Source organism: Hippocampus comes, unplaced genomic scaffold (genome assembly GCF_001891065.2).
Source record: "Hippocampus comes isolate QL1 unplaced genomic scaffold, H_comes_QL1_v1.1 scaffold397, whole genome shotgun sequence".
Lineage (NCBI taxonomy): Eukaryota > Metazoa > Chordata > Actinopteri > Syngnathiformes > Syngnathidae > Hippocampus > Hippocampus comes.
This window is the reverse complement of record NW_017804968.1, coordinates 687846-715514: the sequence shown is the minus strand read 5'-3', so window position 1 is coordinate 715514 and position 27669 is coordinate 687846. Positions and strand designations below refer to the sequence as shown.

Genomic DNA, 27669 nt, shown 5'->3' with positions numbered 1-27669 from the left:
GGGGGGGGGAGCGGATGCCTACCTGATGGTGTCTACGTGGTTCACGCCATCGTCACACACCTAAAAGGAAACAAGAGTATGTTAACGCTGTCAGCGGCGGGGGTCCGGGAGCAACGTACCATATTCGTTTGTCATGCTTCTGTTTGTGTTCATCTCCCTCCCAACACTCCTTCACCCCTCATGCGCCCTCATTCATTACTTCTCCGGGGGGGAGAAGAAGGGGTTCACTGCAGCCTGCGCGTGAGGTGTGAACGATGGCATCAGCTCGACGAACGGCATGAGAGAAGAGAGTGAGAGGCATAGAGGAGACGGAGGGGAAGGGGAGAGGAGGGGGGAGGGATGGAGGGAGTGGGGGGGTGGGGGGTTAAAGAGTGGAAACATCCATTGCAGCCAGACTGCAGATACAGTATATTGCAAGCGAGAGAAAGCGGAGGCAACCTCAGCTCCCTCATTGATGTGCGGGGAAAGCAGAAAGGACGCGATGCGGCGCGGGAAGGGAGAGACGTGAAAAAGACCAAAGAGGCACAGGTGGTTCCATCTGTTGAATCTGGAGACGGTATCATTCCAACACATCTTGTTGGCACTTTTTCCCAACACACATCCCGGCCTTTCCTCGTCTGTAGACAAGGCGCAGGATGTCATATTTCATAATCGGATTATACATTTTTAGACACATCTCACATCTTGCTCGGGTCAAAATAATTTCTCATTTCTTTGAGCGGGTAATGTGAGATTCGGCCTCGCTGGCACATCAATTTGAGAGATGACTTTGAGCCGTATCGCTGTGACCTTTCTGTTTGCTTCCCCTTCCTTGTCTTATCTGCACCTTTGCATGCTTACAAGTTGAAATTAGTTAAGACCGCAGCATTAAATAGTTCGATGGGGGGAATACTACATCACAGAGAAAAACATTTTCATCAGGATACGCATGCGAGAATTGGCGAATTTTTCGGCCATGTTTAAGTCTCCAAAAGGGATTTGGTTATTTGAAGAATGATAAACCCAGCGAGAGCCCACAAAATTTGGATTCAGCACGCCTCACATGATCTCTTTCTATGTCGCCATCTCTCCATCAGAGTACATGTCAGAGGTTGCGCGCAACCATGAGGCACGTTTGCTACATGTGCACTCGCTCGCCAAGTACAAGGGTGAGGAGATGAAAGTTTGCTGCAAGCAAGCAACACTGCGATGAACACCAACAGGCTCGCATGCTGGCTCCACAGCCCCCATACCGCCCACCTTTTTTTTTTTCCCAAGCAGTTGCTAAGGTGACGGCAAAGGCTGAATTTTAATCAGACAATAAATTAAAAGCAACGTGAGAGCTTCTCTTTTAATATTACATGGCGACATTGCTCATTCCTGTGAACCTTCCTGGATGGAGAGTTCTTGATATGACCTGTTGAAATTCTTTGTTGCCCCTTGTATGATATGCTCAACTATTTTCAAAGGGGTGGGCGGGGGTGTAAAATAACACCATGCTGTGCTGGTTTATTTACCGAAATACACAGTCGTGTGCTTTGATTCTCCTCCACCTCTGAGGTGAACATCATGCCGAGACATCAAACGCATTCACTTTGGAAGCAAGTCATGTTTAATTGAGCCTTTAATCCGGTCTTCCTGCAACACGTGTCTTGGGAAAACCACTGGTTGCATTTCTCTAATTAATGACAAGACAAGAGGAGACCGGATGGGTGGGCTGCTGACGAGTAGGCTTGGAACAACCTGATCGGCGGCTACATTGACGAGACGTCATATTAAAAAAAAAGAAATAAATATGGATGTAAATACTAATGACGCGAATGACTAGGCGCTCCAGGAGCAAAAAAAAAAAAAAACAACTGGGACTCACCATGTTGATGCCTCTAGGCAGAGAGATGGATCTGCAGGGGTATCTGGGGGAGTTGTGATTAAATTCCAGGAAACGTTTCATTTCAAATCCTTGGCAGAAATTCGGAGGGGGCGGAATTACATTTTGTTCATCGATCAGTAACGGTGGAAGAGTGTCAGGGTTGATCGCCGCATCGTCTGCATGGTCATCCCTTCTCACCACGTCAATGTCTGTCTCCAGATACATTTTTGGAGACTGGTCCACCTGGAGCGGATCCTCCAGTGAGAAGTTCTGCTGCTGGGCCATTGAGCGCGGCAGCCTCGGGCTCCTTTTGGTGCTCGCCTTGATGTGGACCTTCAGATGAAGCTGGAGAGATGAGCTGGTTTCCCAGATGCCTGCAAAACTGTTTGGACCAAGCACATTGGATGTAACTTCGTCCAAGAACTGAAAAAAAACTTCAATTTGTCTTCAACCTTCGCCCCCCTAGCGGACCCTCTTGATCTCTTTTCGTGCTAGCTTGGGTCTGACACCAGCCCCTCCTCCCCTGATGCGCTGCCTGATGTTGTCATGCATGGCATTCGATGCAGTTGTTTCCCGCCCCCTCCCCGCGCCGCATGGGATGTGCTCTGAAACAATAACCCCCCACCCCCCCCCGGCTAGATTGGCTGGCCACCTTTTTTCTTGCAGCGACGTTTGAAAAGCTGCATGGCTTTGCTTCTTGATTGTGCTGTGACGGTGCAAAGTGACTCCTGAGCTCCAGCTAGTTGGGCCGCCCCTGCAGTCAACTGCTGCATCCCTGGATGGATGCTACTTGGGATAATACAACTGGAGGCCGGACTGGAAGAGGACATCTTTGAGGAAAGACCAATGAGCTCCTCTAACCAGACGTGGTCACTGTTGAAAATTCAGCAGAGGAGGCCCAAGAATCAGAGGAGCATTGAACATGCTTCGAGTCAAGTCCCTTTGCTTTGCCTTCTGTCTGCGTGCGCCGTTCTCTTGATTGGCGCGACCGGCAGATGAAATGCGGTCCAGTGAACAACAGCCATTTTGGAGAGTTCTACCCCGATTCATTCTCATTAGTGTGCAAGCCTGACCTAAAAGAGATTCAATACTTTGCACTCGGGGGGCTGAACAGATGGACTCCTTCAGTGCCAGGCTAACACTCTGCCCATGTCAGACAAGGCCATCCGTGACTTAAAATTTAATGCGGTGAACCAAAAATGGTCTCATTATGTCAATCTGACAAAGCCATCACGCCTAATTTCGTGTTTGGCTACAAACACCATCATATCATTGGAGATCAACGAGAATGAGATTTTCTGACTGAATTTCCCGACACTACTTTTGCTAAGTTAAACACCGCTCGCACTGCGGGCGCTATTCTTAATTAGAATGCCTATCGATAGAGCAAGCAAAGCTTTTCAGCATTTTCCAGGTCAGTGACTGACCATTGATTCGACTGAGCACTTAACAGTGAGCACACAGAGGCTGGTTCAGCACCACTTTCAACAGTGATGCATGCACATAAATTACTCTCCATATTGTCTGTATTCCAGTGATGTTTTTTTACCCAATACTTGGAACCCAGCATGATACGCTTCGGAAAAGTTCCATAGTGTAGTTAGTTTTCTTTTTAAACATTTATATATTTTGGAGGAAAAAAAAACACTGTCAGGGATTTTTGGGCTGGAAGTGGTCATGGAGTTGGCTGCCATCCATGGATGTGGTGAACCACTTTTGAACATTTAATACTATTCGAGACATCTGAAACATTGAACCACCAATTACGTCTTTTGTAGTCAAAGCGTCTTTGATTGGACAGACATAACGCAGTACACCACCCGAACCAGACTGGCGCCGTCCCCAGGGGTGTCATTAATGTGACTCCGATATGATAGTTATGACCGAGTGTCCTGCTGTGCCAACTGGCTGCAGGTGCAACACAGCAGGCAGGAGACCTATGGGACTACCCCGTCTGGTAGCAAGGAAGGAGCACCACATCCCTCAACATACAAACATGTTATTTCCCCAAGGCTGCTTTTTCTTTTAGCGTCTCTCTCCTTCGCGCCAACCATTTTCAGACGGGTTTAAGCCACTCCTATGATAAACGTCTTTAATAATCTCTTTTCAATTTCAGAAGCAGTAGCGGGGCGGCAGACAATTTATAACCGTCGCCCAGAACAGAGAACGTAAGTCCACGGCAGCCCCAAGGTAATGATGCAGAAATAGATTCCGACTAAAACTGCAGACATGGAGATACGGGACAGTAAATCGCTACTATTTTCAGGGAATATGCTCCGAGCCTTGCCATGAATAGCAAAAACACGTGGCTGTTTCAATGAACTGTCATTGGATCTAAGTCTAGTTTAATGGTAAAAATACTCGGGAAAATAATGAGAATTTGCCACATGGACCAGCAGTGTAAATGCAGCTTTAAACATCCTGTGCGTCAATGACGGCACATTAGGTTTGCAGTAGAGGAATCTTAACGCAAATCCATAATCACGAGCACATATGAGAATATACGGTCTGCCGCCCATTAATTTTAGGGCAATCCACCAGCGATGTTTCTATATGGAAGTTGCAACTGAGGCATAATTAGGAAGGGAGTGGGTGATCGGATGACCTCAATACATGTCATTAAACACACCATTGTTTTCTGTCAACTGAGCGAGTCACAACACAACAGTAGCTTCTGGCACACTGACTAGCACTTACACTTATTTGAAGGTGTTGATCGTAGTCATACTGATGCTTAGCGAAAGTCAAATCTCCGTGCGGCTTCATGGGTTCAAAGCAAAATGAACCATTTCCAATGATCGGCCTGTATTGGAGGAAAGTGACAGTTAGCATTCTGACCGTTGCATGTTGCTGGGAAAAAAAAAATGCTTTTAAACTAATAACCAGAGACAATTTGCAGTTTATGGTGCAGGAAAATATATTTAGAGCAAATAACTTGTCAAAGAGATAAATGTGACAGTAGAGTTTGAGTAGCCAGAGGCATCTTTTTCCTTGTTATTCGCTCACGCTGTGTGCTATTTATAGGAGCAGGAAGATGGGGTTTCAGATCCTGAGCTCCATGCTATCATGGCTGAGAAGCCTTTGTTATTAATTACATGTTCAACAAGCCTACACAGATTTTGTGGTAGCAGCACAGCATATCCATGGCAACAGCCATTTGGTCTCACCTCTCTGTGATGCACGCTGCCAAAGACGGGGCTCGAGGAAAATTCAAATGAAACTTTGGAAAAATCCTCATCTTGACATATCAGCTTTCATTAGGTTGCAAAAAGAGTCAAGATGTAAGCAAGTTACTTTAGAACGTTTTTTTGTATGTGCAGAGTAGTGTTATTTTGCCACCTTTAATACAATCGTAAAAGACTGTTTAAAAGAGTGCAAACTACACCTAAAACGTAATGTTTTCTGTTGGCACTTTAATTATTCTCTCTCCTCTACTGCCTGTTCACCAAAGTGTGAAGCTGGCACCCTCTTGCGGTTTGAAGGCTGTATTCTGCTCATATTTCGTCATGCCGTAGAACTTTCCCATGCCCGCAGTGTAGCTTTGCGTCCTTGTACCAATCATCACCTAGAATTGGAATACTCCCTGCTGAAGACGCACAAACATTGGAATGCGCCAGTTGATACAAGCTGAGAATCGGTTTAGGAGAAACTAAAGTTATGATATCACACTTTGTGTCTCGGTACCACCCTTCTGATGGTATAAAAATGATGTGAATCTCTTCCTGCTTCGCACTCGTGACGCGCAGCCATTGTCTGTAATTCGCGGGTGCTTGGAATATTCTGTTATTAAAAGCTTCGAAGGAACTGTTCATCGACTCTAGCCTTTATTTGAAGAACCAACATTCTCCTCGTCCGAAATTCAACGAACGCGCGGGGAAGAGGAGGCCGCTCTTCCCCCAACAGGTTCCATTCCTCCTGCACACACAAATTGAGCACTGTGGTCAAGTAAATAAAAGCAACAAAGTGGTTCGAAGTGCTAACATGAAAAAAACATCTGTCGTCAGTGAAAGAGTAACGAACATGGTCTATCTATTACAGTCTTCGTGCCTCGAGCTTCATTACAAATTCTCTTCACATGTCCTCACACAGGCAGAACTGTAAAACAAATGTACGGGACTGATTCTAATCTTTCCTCTCCGAAATTCCACCTTCAACACGCAAACAACTAAAGAAACAAATTCACATGACACTTACGTGTATAATACGTGTTTAAAACGGCCCAGTAAGATAGTCTGGGCGTCTTTGAGAGTTAGTCATCCTCGTGGTGCGTTCGTCAGGAGCCTACTCACTTCCGGGTTATCTTGGCGCCATTTCACAAGGAATTGTGGGTAAGGGGATAATACGTGTTAACGTCCAGGTGCCACCTAAGAGGGGGGCGGGGGGAGTCCATCAATTCAAGTCATGGAATAATAATCTACAATTACACCGAAGTGAACAATTAGGTTATGTTTGACAGCTCACATTTTTTTAGGCAAACATAAAATAGCTTGACACGGTCAAAGTATTTATGTTTTTTGGCAGGCAAGGGGAGAAACTCCACACAGGAAGGTCGGAGCCGGAATCAAAACCAACACTGTGAGGCGGACGTGTCAACCAGTTGATCGCCGCGCTTGCCCTATTTTCAAACAAGCAAACAAAAACAAAAAAAAAAATGTTCCAAACACGTTAGCCAGGTGGTCCAAAAAAAAAAGCTCCATATTGTGATGCAAATTGAAGCAACGCAGGGCCATATCCACAAAGATGATTGGCGAAAGAGCGCCATCTGCTGGCAAGGAGCTATATTTTACGCATGCACATACGTGGGGCCACACAAAAGTCACACACGAAAGCCAAGTGGCACTTTTCAACAGTTTATTGACATGTGTAGAGCGATTGTCTGTGCACCATTCGGTTACAGAGGAATACGATTGTAAAATAATAATAATAAAAAAGGAGCTGTACATGGTTTGTAGATCTTCAAAAATGCATAATAAAAAAGTGAGGTGGGTTCACGGTTTCATACATGTGGGAGTCTTGAAATGAAGGTCAAATGACACATCAAGTTGCTAAAGAAGTGCTAAACAATTAAAAGTAAATACTGTTTCTGCATCTAGTAGAAGCTACATGTGAAAACTAAAGGACTGAAATCGATAATGAACGCTTAAAAGTAAATGAAAATAGGAATCTAAAACTAAAAAACAGGTGCTCCAACAGTTCTTCCATCCACATGCCAACACTGTATACGACGTTTTATTTTTTGGCAGGTTCGCGCAAAGTTCGATTCTTTTATTAAAACCCGTAAATAGCTGGATACTGTCTACAGTAGCAGATAAATGCTCTCACGTTTGAAGTGTTGTGTAGTGAAATCACTGCGTGCCACACTAAATCCTGAGTGACAATAACCATTAAAAAATAAAATAAAATTATAAACCAAGCTCAAATTGTGGAACACGCAATGGTACCTCGATGGTCAAAATTAGGAGTCTGATCCAAAATTCTGGAAAAAAAAATTGGCCTCAAATATTGGACAAATTTTGCGACTGATGCTGCGAGTGAATTTGGTGCACTTTTCCACTGTAAGAACGCGCACGAAAACGTGTTCGCGTATTTTAGCTCGAAATTGAACAGAAAGTCAGCCATTTCCAAATAGAAGTAATTTCAATTGTAAATATTCTCAACCAAACCATGGTACCACTTTTTTTTTTTGTTTGCATCAAGCATTTTCAAAATGTTGAATGGAATTCGAACTCAAGATTTTGTTCCGTGGTTCATATGTCGGCAACGACGCTGTGCTGGCTTTGTGAGTGAGCAACAAGCTGGAAAACGCATGAGTGACACAATCAAAACAGAGAAACAAACGTGGGCTGAATTTCTCTAATGCTGCAGCAGAGTTGGCGGCAAATATTCTTAGCGTTACAGTACAAAGTGTGTGACTCTCACTTCCAAACATTGGTCAAGTATGAGGATTTTTTTTTTTCTTCTCTTCTATTTTTGCACATTGAACAGCCGAAGAAGACTCGGAAGACATCTTAAGTCGTCAAACACCCAGCGTGATTTCAAAAGGCGGCGGAGACGGGAACGTATTTTGAAGTGCAGCGTACATACTGTGTGTGCACGTGTGTACATGCAAGTGACACACACACACACACACACACACACACACACACACACACACACACACACACACACACACACACGAGTGTATCCACTCTTCCATACATAGTTATTATATTCAAGCTGGGGGGAGGGAGGGGGGGCTACACTGTCATATTCACTTACAAAAATAGTATCACAATATAGACCATTCAATAAGAGCACCAGGGAGGCTAATACACACATAGCCTGTATGGTCGGCTACATTCAATGTCCGAGCAACGGCAGCACTGTGTCAATCTATGTATCTTTTTTTTTTGTCTGAGCGAGAGACACAGTGTTGACACATTTTCACACTCATGGGCTCTGCTACGTCTAACACATCCCAGACCATACGCTGCTCTTCCACCAAGTTGAACAACTGAATCCAATACAAAAATAATATATGTATTTATATATATATATATGGATATATCTGTTTTTACCCAAACACTAGACCATATTTCCTAACAAAATAACTTTTCTTTGACACACGCAGACGCCCACAATGTAGTAGAGAGGGGGAGGAAAAAAAGAAAAGATTGTTTTTTTTTTTTTTTTTAGGTTAAGCTTTGGATACACCGACACGGTCACATACTTGAAAAAGGAACCCTGTTAGCAGTGGTGAAGAAACCAGAAGTGTGTTGGGTATTAATCAGGATGTAAGAATATATTTGTATTGTTTTCAGATTTTTCAATGAGGGACATGGATATGAGAAGAGTCTGCCCAGACAAAACATATCATAAAGGGGGGGGAGGCGACCGCAGCTAGTCTAGCGCTTGGCTAAAACCTAGCGTGAGATCTTAGCTTATACAAGAACGAGTGGTGTTATTGCTTCAGGGAGTTTGGTGTGTATGTGTGTGTGTAAAGTGGATCTTACCGAGTTTGTTGGGAGTCCAAGCCCTTGTTTATACTCGATCTGCTTGATGATGGGCTTGAGATCTGGTCCGGGCGCATACTGTGCAGAGGGCCCCCGTTTTACGACGGTCTTGACATATGTGGTTTGAGATTGTGAATGGCACACATTTTTCAATCGAAAGAATAGAAAACGCTATTCCTGTAGAAAAGAAATGTGAACACCGCAGTGCTGACACTAAACTAAAATGCTGAACAATGAATGAGAAATGTTGGGAAACTAAGGAATGTGAATGTGCAGGATATTCTTCAACATGTGAATTGCATCATAAAATGGCGGACCAGTATGAATAAATATAAAGAATTTTGGTGCAGAATATTGTGACTTTACCTTCGTGTGAGTGTTCCGTTCAAAATAGAGTAAAAACGTCCGTCCACATCACCTCCATTGTCGGGGCCAAGGCCCCCCACAAGTATGCTCTTAAATGTCTGCTGGCCTTCATTCCACAAAAGGTGACGCGCTACAAAGCATCATGTGAGCACGGGGGTCTCGTTGCCCTGCTACAGTGCTACAAAAAAAAAAAACATGACTTATTAAAACGTTTTTTTTTTTCTTTACGAGACGGTCCAGCTTGTGCGGGATGAAAACCAGCAGACTCGAGGTGCGGAGACTTCCGAGGTAATGAGTGAGCGCATCGATCATTCTGTCACGTTGAGTTGCCTAAAGTCCAGATCCTCAATCCATCACCAAATCCAGTACGAGAAATAAGGGAAGGAGCTGCATACGGTTAAAAAAAAAGGAAGGAAGGGAGCTTTGTGTCGCGGCTAGTCGATGGGACCCTGGAAGATGAGCCGCGTCCACCCGGGGGTGCTGAGGGCGGCAGAGCAGAAGGGGCACACGGGTCTGAAGGCGTGCGTCCCGTGGGGCAGCGGGGTGTCCGCCCAGTACCTGGTTGTCCTCTCTGAGCACACGTGGCCACACGGCACAAAGGCGTACGTGGGGGCGTCGGCGTCCACGTACACGGCCGGCTCGCAGCCCAGCCACAGGGGCACGTAGGGGCCCACGCTGCGGCACAACGGGCATTCCCGCCGCGTGGTGGAGCCCTCGCCTTCTAAGAGCTCTTCTTCGCCCCCCTCGGACCTCTGGCCCCAGTCGTGGCGTCCGTGGACGTGGCCGCAGGTGAGGTAGACCCAGGGCTGACGTTCTTCAAGGCTGAAATCCACGTTTTTTTTTTTTTGTTTTCATTTTTCGTACCACGTCCATAAAATGGCTGAATGGATAATCAACAACCTACAGCTCTTCTACCTCGATTGAGTCATTTTATAATCGCCTTGGCGAAGGTAATTAGCTTGTCGCCGTGTGCGGGCCATACCTGTGGCTGCGCGGCAGGCTGGGAAAGGCAAGCGTGCTGAGACCCACGGGACACTGCGGCCGCGACGCATTCAGCTCTTGGCGGAGCGCCTCCAGGTGGCGCAGGGTGGGAGCGCGCATGAGGCCCTCGCCCGTGCGCCACAGCAGGGTGGCGCCACACAGGTCCACGAGTGAGCCGTCGCGCAGCGCACTGCTCTCGCCTTCCGCCTGGAGAAGGGCAACACACATTAAAGGTGTAATGTTTTTTTTTTTTTCCCCTAAAGTATGAATGTGGAACATTTGACATTTTCCGGACATTATATCTCGTTGAAGGCATTCCTTATGGAAGGATGTAAAATGGCGCACAAAAAAAAAGAATGTGGCTGCTTCCAACGAGTTTTGGGGAGTCATGCTAGGGACCCCTAAATTATACTTTAAAACAAATTCAACTTGTAAGAGAAAGTATCGCTCTATTGGCTATAGTATGAGAACGTTACACTTCCACTTCCTCCCTTCCATACCACAAAACGATTGTATAATCCAAATACACGTACCGTTCCACCTCCCATAAAAACAAAATCAATCCAGAAATAGACGACTCACCAGTTTGCCTCGGCAGGGCCCGGAACGAGTCTCCCGCAGGGTGTAGACGTCGCCACACACCGAGATCTCCCGCCACAGACCCTGTTTGGGGTCCTCGGGGAAGCCGTCGGGGTGCATGACTAGCACGCCATTGGTGGTCAGGCCGTCCATGTGGCCGTCTGGGTTCTTCCACTTGGTCGCCTTCTCCTGCGGCGGCACATGCGCGATTACTTACACAATCCCTCTAATTAAGCAAGCGAATACAAAACCTGTGCAAAACGACTTGCCGCACCCCTAAGAAGATATTTTTGGAGGAGTCAAAGCCGGCGGCGTAGATGCGCGCCGTGTACGGCGGGTGGCGCTCACACACCACGCGGCAGGCAAAACGTGAGATGGTGCTGGGGGCTATGGAAGGGTCCTCGCCCTCCTTCACACCCCCAGAGGTGTCCGTCACCACAAAGTCAATGGGACTCTCTGTGGAGCGTCCAATCTGTGGTCAAGTAAACACACGAGGGACAAAAAAAAAAAAAAAAGCAACTGATATCAAAACAGATTTGTAACTTTTGAAAGTTATTTCCCATTGACGCAAAAGAAATTAGGAAAAAAAAACCTTATTAATAATTGTAGAAATTGGGAAAAGGCGAGTACCGACAACAGGTATTTTATTGAGCCAATGCCGGCCTTATTTTGAAGTATCGTGTAGTCACAAGGGCTGCCGATAACAGCCACAGATACTTAAGGCATATGGTTCATATGTGCATCAAAATTTATACAAATGCAAGGGTTCTAATAATTATTATTATTGCAAAGAGACAACGGTTGAAAAAATTGCTACCAGAGCAACGCTGACAGTTTCAAAAAAAAACTCCATGTTTTGTTTTGTTTTCCAATGAACCTGAATTAACTGATAAACTCGATTAAACGTCCAGCTCAAACACAAAGTTTAAGACACATCAACCATCATTCTTGACACCCAACCAAACATCAACATTCCAGAACAGCCTATTGCGAGACGTGAATCGACACGTTACCTGGAACATGTCGGTGTTGCTGTCGTGGCAATACTCGACGACCACCGTCTGGTTGCGGGACAGCGTGAAGGAGATGCTGTGCTGCCCCCTGCTGTGCACAGCCTGTAACGAAGCGAGTGGCAAGCGTTAGTTAGTCAAGTGACCTTTATTAGCCTGTGGCTCATTAACATCACCGAGGCGATAATTAGCATCAACACAGGTTAGTCCATTTTGTTGCGGTGGTGACCAGAAGGACACGTTCACACACACACACACCTTGCTGTCCTGCGGCGTGTTGAGGATGTGTACGGCGCTGGGCTTGACGCCATTGGCCTTGGCGCGGCGGTACAGGGCGAAGCGGCTCTTTCGGCGCCCGCGGTCGCCGCTGGGAAGAGAGCCATTGTACCTGATGATGGCGAAGGAGGAAGACGATGGTTTGAACGGTTATTTATTGAGGATTTACCTTTGAATCAAATGCTGTGCTGATCTCAAAATCCAAGTGGTGCAAAGCTGCTAATGCCGTACGTTCGTTATTACGGTTATCGAGAAGATTGAGCGACACAAAAAAAAAAAAAAAACTGCGCAAGACCCTCCGACCACGCCCACGCGATCAAAAATGTACTCAACCGACATATTCGTCAGTGGCAGTAAATGGTTGGAATCCAGTTGACCCCCACAGCAGTGAGTTAAGAAGGGAAAATGCTCAGAGAGAGAGAGAAAAAAAATCGGGGATGTGAATTAAATCTCGTCTATGTACAAACCGATGCTGCAAAGATGACGAGATATCAAAATGCAGTGGCTAAAAAAAGCTCGGCCCGCAAGTTCTTTTGAACCGAAATCAAAAGCTCCACTTGAGCTCGACCCTCAATGAGAATTCATCTCCTCAGTCAACGCGGCACAAAGATGACAAAACACGAGGCGGGCGTCACGGGCAGCGTTCGCAACAAAGAAAGCGTGTCAGCAAAGCCTGGATGTCGCCATTCGTGTTGATTCACCGTCTGACGCCGCTGTTTTTTTTTTTTTTTGTGTGTGTTCTTGTGACACAAACGCCGCAGGAAGTGCCTGTGTCACAGATAAGAAGCGCTCGGGAAATCAACGTCATGGTTTCCACAAAAGATCAGCACCTTCGCCCTGGATGGGACTTTCCAAAATGTCAAACTTTGTCCACTGACCAAAAAGGGAGTTTGTGTGTGCCGCCAGAAACACACAGAAAATCTTTTTTCAATAGCTTCTGCACTCAGCCTGACATTTATGAGATAATTACGGGAAGTGAGAAGTGATTATAGTTGTGCATTGACAGTTGGTGACTGAAAACTCCCCTTGGCTCAAATTCGATATAAACCTCATCACGGAAAAATGGACTTGCAGATTTCACGCTGTACCAAATGCTTCACAAAAGCCGTACACAGTTTGCCCTTATTTTCTTTCTGAAGCCGATTAAAACACTTTCCGCGCCGTCAGTTCAGGCAGAAGGCAGCGCAGCAGCTTTCAGGCCGTTAATAATGAGCAGCGCGTTAAAACCTCGACGACAATCCTCCATTTGAAAGCAATTACTCCCGTGGGAAATAATGGAAATATGAATATGTTATATATCATTTTTATTCACCGTACGAGCGAGATTTAAAGTGCATGACATACCGTTGTGAAAGCAGGTGAACCAAAAGCGGTGACAAACAAGCAGTCGCGACCCCACGCAAACTCAAAGCAAATTTACAACTGAGTCATTATTAGAGTTTTGCTTTCTGCTGCGACAACCACAAACAATGACAATAAATAAATAAATGCAATAAGCAAAGAGCAGGACGGAGACGATGGAAGGAGGAGATAAAAATAAAAAATAAAAAATAAGGCCAGAAATGAAACAGGGCTTGTGTGTGACGTACGACGCAAGCGGCGGCTTGTGTCCTGCATGCGCAAACATCATAAATCATACAGCATGACATATTCACTCCCTCTGGACCCTGCGTCGGCTTTTACCTCCAACACTCTCTCAACGACTGAGGGATACGGTGAGATAAGAAGGTGTAAAAGAGACAAAGCATGTTTATAACAGCAAAGACGGATTGCGTGGTGTCCATGCTAACTAACGGTTAACGAGTGCTGGCAAGGCGGCTCATGCGGCCTGCGTGGAAGACCGGCATTGACCACGCGGACGGTTGGCGTGACATCATCGAGGCTGACAGATGCAAGGTCAAAACACATAAGAGATGCGACTGAAAGGGAAAAGAGAGCCGCTGTGTTACCCGCTGAACATCTTCTGGATTGCCTCAAGCATTCCCATACGTGCAAGTGGACGAAACCATAATCTAGTCTTGGTGAAGTTTCGTAAAGTTCCTGTCAGACCCAGTTTGAAATATGCAACAGAGGTATGATGGAGAATGAATTGAGAGATTGCCTGTACTTTGACAGCCATGCTGACTCAAGTCAGTAAAGCAAATGCAAGAAAAGCCAAAACATTGCCATCCAAAGCCTGAGCTGCACTGTAATTGTCTGCCTCTGTACGTTATGGGCTGGAAAATAGAAACACATATAACATTTTGAGCTCATTTTTGTCATTCCTGGTTGCAAATGCCTAAATGGTGAGGGAATAGATGTCGTGGAAGACGACTCTTCCGTATTCAGATGTTCAGCCTGCGAGCAGGAAGGGGGTAGGGGGAAACAATAGGCCATTAGGTCAGTTATCTTTGGCACAGACAGGAAACTGTGCGGACCAAGAGGGACGTCTGCGCAAAACTGGCAGGGATGCAAGTGTGAGAGTGTGTGTGGGGGGCATTGAAGCTCCCAGCAGATTCCGCACCAGTCACGAAGAGGGGTTTTTCTCCTCCCACTACTACTCCACCATTGCACCGATCGGGATTGAAACTTAACACAGCAGCAGAAAAAAATAAATAAAAAGACGACACTATAAAAAGCATGCACACGGTCATGCATTTTTTAGACGGTCCCTACTTGGAGCCATAAAAGATCCAGCATAGGATGACATCATCGGGATTCAGCCCCCTCCGTCCCTGTCTCCCACTGTACACCTACAACCATTGATGAAAAAGTGTCTCCCGCTGCAGTTTTGTGTCAAATGGCCACTGAGTTTTTTTTTTCACCACGACACCTAAACGCACCACGCTCGTACGAGACAATCCGTGAGCTTTAAAGTTAGTTTTTAAAACACAAACATCGACGATCGGTTAGCGGAAACGTCGTCGGCTGCACAATAAAAAAATGAAATAAAAGCACACATTACATGCGTAAGATAAATATTTGTACGTTTTAGTGTGTCTGAGACGCCACGATGATGGAGCGGTTTCTCCATCCCACTCGTTTTTTTTTTTTTTTTTTTTTACTACTTACCCCAAAATGACCAGCTCGCCGTATTTGATCGAGTCTTTAACGGGCACATCATCATCTGCGTCCTTTTTCGGTGAATTCATCAGCGAGGACTTGCTCCAGAAAATTGGATAAATATAATTTTTTTTAAGGGAAAAATGAGAAGGAAAAGACAGTCGAGTCGTCCTCGGCAGGGAGTACTACGGACCGATTAAACAATGCTAACACCCCCCTCGAAAGTGCATCGTTGAAGACCGTTGTGGGGTCTGCCTCTTCAGTCGAGTTGGGACACAGTCGGACAAAGTTTCACCGGACTTTTTGCCGAGTGTTGGACAGTTTTGGTCCGCCGGAGGAGCATCTTTTCGGGGCTTGATAATAGTCAAGTGTTCCGCTAGCTTGTACCGAAATCTGTTCACTAGCAAAGCCAGAGATAACAACCGCTAGCAGCGGGGAGTGGGCCATACCACTAGCGGCGGGGTTAGTCGGCGAACACATCTCGCTATATTATAGATTAAAACGAAAGCAAAAGAAAACGAACAACGTACACGTGAATTTATTATACTTCTGAAAACTAGTTTACTTTTATCCCTAAATAATTCTGCGTTTCTCATAATATACAATTCGTAGATAAACGACCCCCCCTTTTCAAAGAAGAAATGGTTGTCGTGATGAGAAGCTCTTCGCTTAGATTAAAATGAACCCATTTCTTCGCCAACTTTTTTTTTCTTGCTTGCAAAAAACAGACTTGAATTTCATCAGTCACTCCTTAATAAAATCATTCAAACGTAATTTTATAATGCGTGAATCTTACGTGGTTGCGTGGGAAGGATGTGGGTCACCAACATGCATCAGACAAGACACCTTCTCTTCCAGTCTGGAAGTCACGAGGGGTTTTGGGGGGGATGCATTCCTCTGCAAAACTGTTGAAAGCAGTCACCATTTTTGGTGCTATTTTTATTTTCTCGGTTATGCTCTCTTCAATTCATCAAAACGAGTGTTTGTTGAACGTCTCAGGCACAGACTCATACATACTAGTTAGCTGTTCACCACAAGAGGCCACTACACGTCAGTTAATTAGACTCAATTCTGAACACGTGTCTGTGAGTAAAACGTTCAGCATTTCCGCTCCACTGTGATGTAACAGTGGTGCAAATTTACATCAACTTTTTCCATCTATGACTTGATCACTGAGGCCGGTTGAAGATCCAGAGCCACTTCAGGCAAAGGTCGGAGTCCGGCCACCACACTATGTCTTCCCAGCATTCACTAATCAGGGTCGTTGTTTACAAACCTTGTTGGAATGTTCCCGTTTCAAAACAGAAAGCATCCCTGTTCACAACTGAAAACTGATCCTATATGTCTTAAAAACATGCAAACACTGCAAATAGCTACCATGCCGAAACCGCTGCTGTGGTGGGCCCAGACTGTGGAAACGTTACCAAGAAGACTCAGTGGCAAGTACAACCAAACAAAATGTAAACACTGAGTCTACTTTCTAGAATAACGACCCCTTTAAATTATGAAAAAGAAATCCCTAATCGGACTCCACTATGTACCACACTTGATGAGTATAAATGCTTGGGAGCGGGTCACTTTGGACATAATTTGGATGTCAGAAATTCACTCCATACATGGTAGCGTGACATGCTTCATCTCGTCTTTTCTTTTATGTTCTGGTCGCGTAGTTTAACGTGTGCTGACTTGAGTGCACGTCCATGTGATGTTGCTGTGATGCAAGACCCATAGTACTAAATCCAAGTGGATTTTCATTGAGAAGGAAAAGCACCGCAATCATGCATGACTTCAATCAAGACGCTGATGCTAGCCACTAGCTAGCTAGCTGCTCCTGTGCATCTTTAGTTACATGGGTAGGCGGGGATATACTGCCTCAAAGCAGGGTTGCCTCGCAGTTCTAAGGTCCAAGGTTTTGATCCCGGCTCAGGGCTGTCTTTGCGCAGTTAGCTTTGTTCTTCCAGTGCTTGTGTGAGGTACATTTGATGAAGATAATGTGGTATTGTTTATTTTATTCCATTAATTTTGGGCGGCAGCCGAAGAACACTGATGAAGATAATGTGGTATTGTTTATTTTATTCCAGAACACGCAAACTCCACTCGGGAGGGCCGGGACTCGTAACTGTGAGGCAGACATGTTAACCGCTAGCACTATTATGTACATGCCAAAGATAAGTAGGTACATAGTACATTTGTTTAAGTCTATTTGGTTTATATATTGACAGGACATGGCGTACATGTATGTCCATTTCATGTTAAACATTGCCGGGGGTTCGTTTAGCGATATACATTTAACTGTGCAAATACCCACAAGAATGTAGGCCTAACCACGGACACGCAGGTCTAATAAAGAGCGACTCCGGAGACTTTCTGATGACGTTTTAACGGGTTGGGACGCCACGCAGTGACTAATCCACAGCGCAAACCCACCCACCGACGGACACACCCGTAAATTCGAAGTGAAAATCAACTGCAGTCAGTCAGCTCACCGGGGGCGAGTGATCGTGTGTTTGCTTTTAAATCATGAGAGACGGCGGGTAAAAAAAAACCGGCAGGACCAGATGCGCCTCTACATTCTCGCTGTGGGATTAAGGTCACACCCTCCTCCACTAGTAGTACTCCTCTTTCCCTTGGCGGCTGGACCAGTGCCTCGTTTCACAAACCGAGTGAGAGCAAAGAAGGCCGCGTCCAAACTCCCACCAGCTGAACTGCATTATTTCTGCTCACAATGAGAGCGCTCTGCGTCGCAGAGCAATAAAGTGACTCAACTTTTCTGACTGGTCATCATTGTTATGTCATCAAAGGAGAATTTTTGTCCTCGCTGAGGTCACAGTAGAGAGGTTAAAGTGGAGTTGCTAAAGGATACTTATCGCCCGTGGACTTTTGTTGACATCTACGCACAACAAAAACAGTGACAGACACATGACCATCCGTGTAAAAAGTTTGACAACCACTGTTGCAGTGAATCCTGAAATGGAGCGACTTTTTCACAATTAGACAGCGCGGATATCTTTCAGAAGCAGAAAGACGGGGGTGGTCTTTGATGTATACTGAGTCGAGGCAACTTGAACGTGACGCGGCCATCTGCCGCTGAGTCTTTTGTCGTGGTTGCCGTGGTGATGAGCGCAAACAAAGAAAAGGTTTTTCTCTTGACGTGCTACCGAAAGGGATTGGCAATGCTGGGTGGAAAACGAGTACATTTCTTTGCATACAAAATAATATCATCGGGTTTGTGTTTGTATGTGTGTGTGTGTGTCAGTGCCAATGATGGCTCAGCATATTCCTCCGGGGGCACAACGAAACAGGCCTCTGTGGTCATTATTGGCTCCCGACAGGGGGAAACTAATTGCATCCACACGCACAACATGGACGCAATCAAGTGGAGAAAATGCCTTTGTAGTAGTAGCTACTCACTAACACGCACGCCTTTTTTGAGTTGGCATGTGACTCCACGTGGGCCTTGTTAAAGTTACGACGAGATCACGTGAGCTGGGACAATAAAAGAAATTTGTCAGGTTGCTCGCTTGACGGTCCGGCTTCTGGTCCAACTACCGGCGAACTGTCACACAAACAAACACAACGACACGAAAGGCACCCGCGTGCGCGGCAACACAACAGATGGCTCATGAGTTGCAGTGTGTTACTTTTGGCTCGTCGTGGCTAATTTGGGGGGAAAACAAACACTTTAGTTGGCATCTGTATGGCCGCCGCACATAAATAGTTTCAAAACACTTTCAAACGTTTTTGTGACTGCTATTTACAAAGGCATATTAGCTATGATGTTGGCTAGCTGTTAGCCGCTAGTTAGCGAGGCAGATACACTTCCAGTCCCTTACCTCAGGGGGGGTTGGAATTAAGATTATTTTCCAAAATCGTTCATCCATACTCAATGCTTTTTCTTGTCCATTTTCTGTCCCCCAACACGGGACACATTTTGAGACCCCGTTTCTCTCACCAAATGTGGTTCGACAGGAAATTCTCACATTCCAAGCAGTAACGACAAGGGGGGGCGGTCTAATCATCAAAAAGTATTTAATGAGTGAACTGCCTGCACTTGCTCGATGGTTTCCTGTCTGGCCGACTGAATAAAGAACTGAAGCAAGATTACAATCGGAAGAGAGGAAGTGGCAAATGAGAGTATTGTCTGAGGGCAGGTCCAAAAGTGCGGCCCGGTGGTCATTTTAGGGTCGGCGGCTCTTTTAAGTGTATATTTTATTCATACATTTTACTACTTGCTAGCAGACCAATCAAAAAGAAAAAAGTGCAAAGGCATGTATGAAAATAGTGGCCGCACACATTTATTGAAGCCTTAACTATGCACTTCCGTCGTGTTATCTTTCGCCAAGATCTGCCGTAAAGCAGGAAGAGAAAGACGGTGTCATTCAAGCGCTTTGAACTTTTGAGATCACAAATACAGTCCAAAAATATCCGCTGGAAGAATTTAAAAGAAAAACCAAATATGTGAGACAGAAATGCAAAAATATTTCTGAAATAATACAAAAAAAATAAAAAATAGAACCATTAATAATACTGAAATATGAGCTGGAAAATACAGAAGAAATTGGCGCCCCTCCAAGAAAATTACCAGGAGGAAAAGTAAGTGAAAAAAATGACAATAGTATGTAATAATATATATTTTTTAATCACAAAAATATTTACCCTTTCAGGGACAGTGGACAATTTATCAGATTACAGGGTGCATGAAATATTGGTGAAAAAAAAATCCATCCATTTTCCAAACTGCTTATCTTCACTACCCACCCAAAAAATACTGGCACAAAAACTCATGCTAGCATTATCTATGGGGTGAGAAGCAGCAAATTGGTCAGCGGCCAATTGGTCACAAACAAACACGCATTCACACTCACATTCACGCCGATGAACAATTTGGGGTCTTCAATCACGCAAACAAACCAGAGCTAACTCCCCACAGAGTGAAATTTGAACATGCACGCTTATGATCACTACGCTACAGTGCTGCCTGCAAATTATTATTATTATTATTTTTTTTTTTTTTGCAAAAAGGCTTTGTAATTAAGACTTGGGCTGCCTTGGAGGAGGTCAGCACTCAACTGAGTCATGGTGAGTGCCGTTTAAAAGGCCTCCGCAGCTGACGGCGAGTCGACAAACAACTGTGACAATACAATTGATTCCCAGCAAGCGCTGGAAAGTGGAGGGCCGGCAAGCTGCGGTATTCGTGCGAGTCAGCGGCAGGTCAAACTTCAAGAGAACAAACACGGCCTTTCCAAACGCACGGCAGATAGCGAGCCAGCATTCCCAGGGCAGAGGAATTCCTGACCTGATGATCTTTATACACAGACACGGAGTTTTTTTTTTTTTTTTCTCAGCTGCGTTTTTCCACCTGCTTTGTGAGGCTTGAAGCCGAAACTGAGCAACAAGTTTTGCAAGAGTGTGCAGCCACAATTCACACTTGCCTCTTTTTTTTTCGCTAAGAGCGCAGAAGCTCACAGTGGTTTTAACAATTTGTAATTTGTGAGATATTACATTGACACCGATATTTAAAAAAAAAAAAAAAAAAATTGCCAGCGACTATTTTTAAAAATTAAATATTAGAAATACAGATGAACACTTCAATCAATTTGGAAAAAAAAAATTTTTATACGTTCTGAATTTTTAAAAATCTTTTTGTTAAATAAAAATAAAAATCAGGATATCAGACAACACATTCCAAATTGTCAAATAATTTTAAAGATGACAAATGTATTTTTATTACTTTTTTATATTATATTTTTTTTACAATGTTTTTATTTCATAGTCACTGTATATTAAACATAAATTTTTATATTTAAATATATATATATTTTTTATTTAACAATGTTTTTATTTCAGTCATTGTATATGAAACATGACTTTAATTTTTTTTTAATGAGTTGTAGATTTTTCAAATTATTTGGGGATTTTTTTTTTTATAAAAATTTGAACCTCACGTTTAAAAAAGGTTTCTTAGATGGTATTTTTTTTTTTTAGGCGTACCATTTATATAAAACAAATATTAAAACCACATGGAGAATTTATCACTTCCTGATTACAACGCGTGCAACTGCTTTTATTTAACTTATCACGCTCCTCAACTACCGCGTGCCGCGCACGCGTTAAGGCCTTTCAACAAATGTCGCCTCGAAACAACTTCTGTGCTCACTTCCACATCCGACGTGCGTGGCCTCTTCCGAAGCGAAGTGGTTGAAGCTGACTTGTCATCATTTATTCTCGGCGCGAGGCATGGAAGTGACTCACGAGTCTCGAACACGATGTCACTTCCTTTGTGGAAAAAGGTGACACTTCTGCACTGGTGTGGATATAATCATGTTTGTCTTTTTTTTTATTACTTCAAATCAGCATAGCAAAACAAAACAAAGGCATAAAACAACGTTATGTGATGACGATGAAGAGGAACATGTGGTCATCTGAGCACCAAAATGGAGGTGGCAAACATTTGTCAGGGTCCGAAAAGGTCAGTCAAACTAAACAAGTGCAGCAAAGAACAGCCCTCCCCTGACTTTTTTTTTTTTTGTTTTTTGGTGTGTGTGTGTTAAGGCAGCTGAAACTACAAACATGAAAGATCGATGTGAGACAATGAGCAAAAAAATAGAGATCCATATCACAGTGTGTGAATATCCAACATCCAAAAGGTGTACAATCACTTGTTGTTGTCGAGGTCAGGGGGGGAAGGAAAAAAAAAAAATCAAATATTCTTCGAAAATGTTGTTGATAAAGGCAAATGTTCTGTCCTCAAAAGACTCTCACAACCCTTTGGATATGTAACCGGAATACTCGTGGCGAGATTCCTGAATGTCGCGGTGGTAAATTTACAAATAAGAGCAAAGCAAAGAAAAAGAAAACAAATCTTTTTGGGGGAGTATAGTGAGTAGGGTCGTGGGGTAGAAACATTCTATGGAAATTAATGGGAATACAGTGGCGCACGCTACTTCAACAGCCGTGAATAATGGTTGCTCATTATAAGTGCCATGAAAAATTAAAAAAAACATATATCCCTGAAAAAACAAATAAGTGGGGGAACAGAAAAAGAATAGTGGTTTCTACGAATAAAAATAAAAATCTGCGAATATGTGAACATGCGTGGGCCCACTGTAAAGACGTTATTTAAAACATTGTTTGGCTCTTTATATGGAACTGAAACATAATTTAGGGAAATATGTCCTGATCAGATTTCAGGCAAGTGTAGGTGTGCCTTGATTTACAAGCACACTCATTTAGTTTTTCAAGTTCTCGCTTGGTCTGATTATGTATTTCTATTTTTGCTTTGTGGTCAAAATTTGAGGTACGAGTGATATCCACGTGACAAAATAATTGAATGTGATACCCTCAATTCCGAGTTCATTCATGGAAATTTACATTCATTCGGAAAATTTTGCAAATAATAATTGACATCCACCCACGCCAGTTTGGATATGCCAACAGTTGTCACAAGACGGCAGCAGAGCACTTTTCTATTAGACAAGGCTATGGCTTGACTCAACAAAGCTCCTCCCCTCTGTTCAACATTGCTGCCTGGCACCAAGACACTGCCAGATGGCATTAAACAATATTTCTAATAAACTTAATAGGTTCCACTCAAAAACAAAACAAAAACCGATGAGTTGGTGATTCACTGCATTTCCAAAATTTCTGAGCTTAACTTCTCATGAAAATTAATTGAACACTTCCACACCATTGCAACCCTAATAAAGAGTGATCAAAAATGAGAATTAAAACAAGGATATAATTGCTAGAGAGGCTGCGGCGTCTCCGAGCGGGGTTAAGATTTGTAGTTTGAGGTAAGCCAGGTGAGGCCCTCATACAGTCCGTCGCCTGATGTGGCGCACGAGGGCTGCACGTACCAGTTGCGGTCCCGGATACGTGTCAGGCCCAGCTTCTCCTGGATCTCGTGGGGCTTCATGGCGTCGGTCAGGTCTTGCTTGTTGGCGAAGATCAAGATGATGGCGTCGCGCATCTCCCGGTCGTTGATGATGCGGTGGAGCTCCTGGCGGGCCTCATCGATGCGGTCCCGGTCAGCGCAGTCTACTACGAAAATCAGGCCCTGCGTGCCAGTGTAGTAGTGTCGCCAAAGTGGACGGATCTTATCCTGGCCGCCAACATCCCACACATTGAACTTGACGTTCTTGTAGGTGACCGTCTCCACATTGAAGCCCACCGTGGGGATGGTGGTGACAGACTGTCCCAGCTTCAGCTTGTACAGGATGGTTGTCTTGCCCGCCGCGTCAAGTCCAAGCATCAGTATTCTCATCTCCTTGTTGCCAAAGATCTTTGACAGCATTTTCCCCATCTTGTTTATCGTGCATAAATACTTTTATAATGGTGATTTAAAAAAAAAAAAAGCTCGGACGCAACAGTGTGGTGATGTGACCTGAGTGGGTGGGTGTATAGCCCTTGAGGGAAACAGAGAGGATGCTTCAGTCTAACCTGTGCCCTTCAGAATCCACATTTCCATGGACGTCTTCTTCCACGGAGGCAGGCCCGGTCCAAAGCACGGGCTTCTCACTTCCTCCTTGGCCGCCGACTGTCTACACTTGCCCCGGGGCCTGTCGATGAAATTCACTGCCACGGTAGCGCGGCAGCTGCTGGTAATTCTCCGAAAAACGGCTTCAGAATCCCCCTCGTTCTGCTACAGCGGGACATGAAGCGGAACAAGGGCCGAAAATGTCATTAATTCATCCGACTTTCTTCTGTCTTTTCCCCGCCTGTGTGTGACACAAGAGCAGGGAGGGGTGTTAGGCGGAGGAGGACAACTTTGAAGCTGAAAAGAAAAAGATCCCTCGCTTTCGACGTATCAAAGTCGGGTGAAAAGGACTCACCTTTGCGGCTAACGTCCTCCCCGCGATCCCCCGGGCCGTTTCTCCCCCCGCTCTTTCGCTTCACTTCAACCCTCTCGCTCGCTCCCCGCCTTCGGCCCCGCGGTGCTGTGTGTTACCGGAAAAGGTGCGGACCCACATCGGGCGCCACTTCCTCTATAACGCTCACACACTAGCTTACAATTGTGCCACCTTCAAGTGCTCGTCAAAAGCTCGGATATCTCACTATTTCAAGCACAAAAGGCGTGCACAAGAGTGTGTCAGGTCGTTACAAATATATATTTTTTTGTTCTTTTTGATTATTTAGTCACAGCCCTTGAGCATGTAGCGATATTTATTGTGTACTTCATGTGCCTTTGCATTTTCACAGGCTCAAGGTTTTTAGCCATATTTCTACAAACCAATTTTCTTTCAAAGTTGTAGTCGTTACCCTAAGAAGCAATATTTCTCCCTACAAATGATCAAGTTATACCTGTTTTCATTACACTCCTCTATTTTTAAACCTGTTTAAAAATCAGTATGCTCAATGAGAACACTTCAATTTTTTTATTTGCGGGAGTTTGCAAACACACCTCACGCCATTCCGCATGCGCGCTCCAACCCGCCTGATTGGCTCCGTCGGCGCCATTTGAGCATATGATTTGTGTCCAAAAAGGTCACGTTTATAAAACGGATCACACATATTTAGTCACATGTTGAGTCATTCATGTCTATCTTACGGCCGGAAAAAATCCCTCTCGGGATGAAGTGCGCTACCTACTTTTTAGTTATTTTTTAACTTTACCCTTTTCATTCAAAAGCGATTGCGTACGTTAGTGACGTTAACGTTGTGTGTGGGCGCCGGGCGGGGGAATGTTTCGTCACTTTATTTGAAAAAACAGAACGGCCAGGTCTGAAGCGCTGACTGCATCTACAAATTAAATTCAAACTTATTTTCAAGTCCATTCTCTTAATTTTTGTTTCTCTATTTATCTTGGTACTTTCTTTTAATTACTGAGATTATTTCCGAACTTTTCTTGATTATAGTGCTGCTCCACTTTAGAACAGTATTTAATAAACAAAAGTTTATTCCGAATCATTTTGGGCGTATTTTTAATTAAAAATAATAATTGTCAAAAAATAAAAACATTTTGTAAAAATATTTACTGTGGCCTGTTGGTGTATTCTATTCATCGTCCAATATTACTTTAAAAAATAAACAACGTACAGCTGACTTGATTTTTTTAAAAAATAGCCACCGGAAGTGACGTACATGCAACGAATCTCTCGTAACTACTTCCGCTTCTCTCAGGCTTTCAAAACATTTTCATGAAACCACAAGATGGCGCCAAACGTGCACTTTTATATTACCCAATGTCCATCACTACTTTCAAAGTACAGTATTTCACTATTTATCATCACACATACATTCATAGGTAGCTGTAAACATTCATGAACACAGTAGAAAAACACTTATGTTGGTTGGATGCGAACATTATCAAAATCCTGACATTAAAAGCGTGAACAAACTGCGATGGGATAATTATTTTAGTAATTTTGTGCTGTGGTTTTTTTTTCTGATCAAAAATGTGTGTCTCGGCTCAAAGGTTGTTTAACTGTGTGTGTGTGTGCCCGTGCGTGCAAGCATACTCTCAGACTTAGCGCCTGGCGTCACTTGATAAGCCACACCCCTGAAAGGCCCACATCCAACTGCTTCATATATGCTAATTGTTAGCATTTAGTTAGCAGAGGCTATGTGGTTGTTTTAAATCCTATTTTAATTTGAACATGGAAAATTGGTTTGATAAACTTCAGGTCATATTTTGTTATGTAGCATGAATAAAAACAAAAAGCACACCTTATTTTCCCCACACCCTCTAAACTTTATTGAATGAAATATAGACACGTTTGTATAGCCGTACTATTAACAGCTTGGAAAATACAAAAAGACTGTTAAAATCATGCTTTTGTGAATATCATTAAGAATGAAGCATATATGTTGTTATAACAAGAGGCTTTGTCAGTACATACAAGTGTATACACAGCATCTGTACAAGTGTTAACAAGCTCACAGTGAAGTTAAAGCTGACAGAGGGCGAAAATGACTTTTTGGGGAACATTTATGTACAAAAAAAAGGCAGAGGCTTGATAAATGTGTTTTCTCATTTTGCCCAAAAGCTTGCTGGTGTCAGCCATTGATTCAACTAAAGCAAATGTATTGAACAATAAATGTTTTCAGCAACCTCCAGACTGTGGTGGTCAAAAGTAGCTTGCATTCATAAATTAATGCACTATAGTTAACCCCAAACGTGTTTGGGTTTTTTTTCTACTACATGATGATGTGAGACTGGTATAATAGCATTTTATTGTGTTATGACAAAAAGAAAACAAGTGTAAAAGGTTCTTTCACAGTAAATTAGGAAGCATGTGTTTTTTGTATCTACAGAAACATGAAGGGATTTACTCCAGATTGATGTTTTTTTTTTTTACCTATCTGACAATATCACAGTTTGTACCATGGCTGCTACAAAATACTTGAAACCCATTCCCTCCTTGCCTTATGCAACAATTAGCTTTGGTAATGACTTGTTGCGTCTGGCATTTTTAAAAATAATCTTCACGTGTGATGATGGAAAAAAACAAAACAAATTGGGCTCAACATGAAAAAATAAAGGGTGACTGGAACAATACTCACGATATAAATACAATATACAATCGGTTTACTTTTTTGAGATTCTCTCACGCCTTAACACCATTAGAAACACAAACACAGACAGAGGTAAACACTCGTCCACTCGCTTGCCTCACAGTGGAGACAGACTGGGGCCCGTTTGGGTAAGGGGGAGCACGGCTGGATGCAGGGGGGTTGGAGGGGGTGGATGCGTGGTGGACAGGAAGCTCGGTGACTCAAGTCTCTCTCAGGGCGGGAAGGGGCGGAGCCTATTCCCAGTGTGTCAATAGGTCGTCGTTACCAAACATCCCGTTTCTTCCTTGTATCGCTCTCCTTCTGGTTTCCTGGGCAACGGTGCTGCGCCTTCATCTGGGGTGGGTAGCAAGAAGAGATGTTAGGGACATTTTTGGTTGACCCTCATTTTGTTGCAGAGATGCAAGTAAACTATAACAAATGGCAAAGTACGTAGCGTGCAAGCTTTTGAAAGGTCAAACTTTAAAACAATTTAAAATCTCTCAAAAACTTGATGTGCTACAAAAAGATTTTTTTTTAAATCAGCATTAAAATATATATTAGGAGACACATGAATCCATAAACGGGGCTCTAAAATGTTCATCCCTGATTGTCACTTACAGCTACTCCTCCACCTCGCCTTCAAACTACAGTACAATAACAGTAGACATTGGAAACTAAAAAAAAGGCCTCTCGTTAAAAAAATTAAAAAACAAAAAAATGGGCCTTTGTTCGGCATATCAAAGCTAGAATTTACTCAGCGAGATGTACGTATTCAATTTAATGGAAGAAAGTACAGACTCAAAGAGTCTGCGATGGAGTGGAGCAAGGCTGATAAAAAGGGAAGGGGAGGCAGCGAGGAGGGGTGGGGGGGGGTCATAATCAGTCTTTCAGCACAAGTTCATCTCCCCCCCTCACACACCACTTCCTTTTAAGACGCCGGCCGACAAAAGGGTCAATAACAGCATTCCTACTTTGATATCAAAGGTTCTTTGGTAACTCAGTGAACAAAAAAGCTTCTTCATCTGTCCAGATGACCCCCCCCCCCTCACATCCCCCCCCCCAACTCACCTAATAAAACCAG

The 27669-nt window shown here is 44.0% G+C and overlaps 4 protein-coding genes across 16 annotated transcripts in view; all 4 read right to left on the bottom strand.

Annotated features, from left to right (window-relative positions):
- Positions 1-5107, bottom strand: part of LOC109527666 (brain-enriched guanylate kinase-associated protein) — a 20655-nt gene extending 15548 nt beyond the window's left edge. For 2 of the 9 annotated variants that reach the window (XM_019889742.1, XM_019889763.1), the window contains exon 1: positions 23-311. Coding sequence is in view for 4 of the 9 variants with exons in the window: in XM_019889702.1 (XP_019745261.1) it covers positions 23-60; positions 1850-2134 (323 nt within the window). In the remaining 5 variants the exon portion in view is untranslated. Of the gene's footprint in view, positions 1-22; positions 312-1849; positions 2232-4546; positions 4653-5016 lie in introns of those variants that run through there. The other 7 variants (XM_019889702.1, XM_019889735.1, XM_019889751.1 and 4 more) reach the window with 7 other exon arrangements.
- Positions 5108-6685: 1578 nt separating this feature from the next.
- Positions 6686-16207, bottom strand: LOC109527714 (E3 ubiquitin-protein ligase pellino homolog 2). Of its 2 annotated transcripts, none has more exons than XM_019889785.1 (7): positions 15892-16207; positions 12036-12165; positions 11781-11882; positions 11042-11239; positions 10771-10956; positions 10190-10395; positions 6686-10029 (listed from the first exon to the last, which is right to left on the bottom strand). In XM_019889785.1, the coding sequence occupies exons 1-7, from the start codon at positions 15927-15929 to the stop codon at positions 9642-9644; spliced, it is 1248 nt and encodes a 415-aa protein (XP_019745344.1). In that variant the 5' UTR covers positions 15930-16207; the 3' UTR covers positions 6686-9641. The 2 variants fall into 2 exon arrangements, with proteins under 2 accessions (XP_019745344.1, XP_019745336.1); XM_019889777.1 differs by lacking the exon at positions 15892-16207 and adding an exon at positions 15105-15834.
- A 5207-nt stretch (positions 16208-21414) lies between these two features.
- Positions 21415-24067, bottom strand: LOC109527736 (ADP-ribosylation factor 6-like). Of its 2 annotated transcripts, none has more exons than XM_019889807.1 (2): positions 23927-24067; positions 21415-23812 (listed from the first exon to the last, which is right to left on the bottom strand). In XM_019889807.1, the coding sequence occupies exon 2, from the start codon at positions 23395-23397 to the stop codon at positions 22870-22872; it is 528 nt and encodes a 175-aa protein (XP_019745366.1). In that variant the 5' UTR covers positions 23398-23812; positions 23927-24067; the 3' UTR covers positions 21415-22869. The 2 variants fall into 2 exon arrangements, with proteins under 2 accessions (XP_019745366.1, XP_019745375.1); XM_019889816.1 differs by having other exon boundaries at positions 21415-23736.
- A 1697-nt stretch (positions 24068-25764) lies between these two features.
- akap12b (A kinase (PRKA) anchor protein 12b) overlaps positions 25765-27669 on the bottom strand; it is a 32132-nt gene continuing 30227 nt past the window's right edge. For all 3 annotated transcript variants that reach the window (XM_019889590.1, XM_019889599.1, XM_019889607.1), the window contains one exon: positions 25765-26942. The gene's annotated coding sequence lies outside the window, so the exon portion shown is untranslated. The remainder of the gene's footprint in view (positions 26943-27669) is intronic.

Coding starts and splice junctions, on each gene's coding strand:
- LOC109527736 (XM_019889807.1), bottom strand. CDS start 23,397: ATGGGGAAAATGCTGTCAAAGATCTTTGGCAACAAGGAGATGAGAATA.
- LOC109527714 (XM_019889777.1), bottom strand. CDS start 15,184: ATGAATTCACCGAAAAAGGACGCAGATGATGATGTGCCCGTTAAAGAC. Junction 11,883..12,035: donor ACACGCCGCAGGACAGCAAG/GTGTGTGTGTGT, acceptor GCTTCGTTACAG/GCTGTGCACAGCAGGGGGCA. Junction 11,240..11,780: donor GCAACACCGACATGTTCCAG/GTAACGTGTCGA, acceptor ACTTGACCACAG/ATTGGACGCTCCACAGAGAG.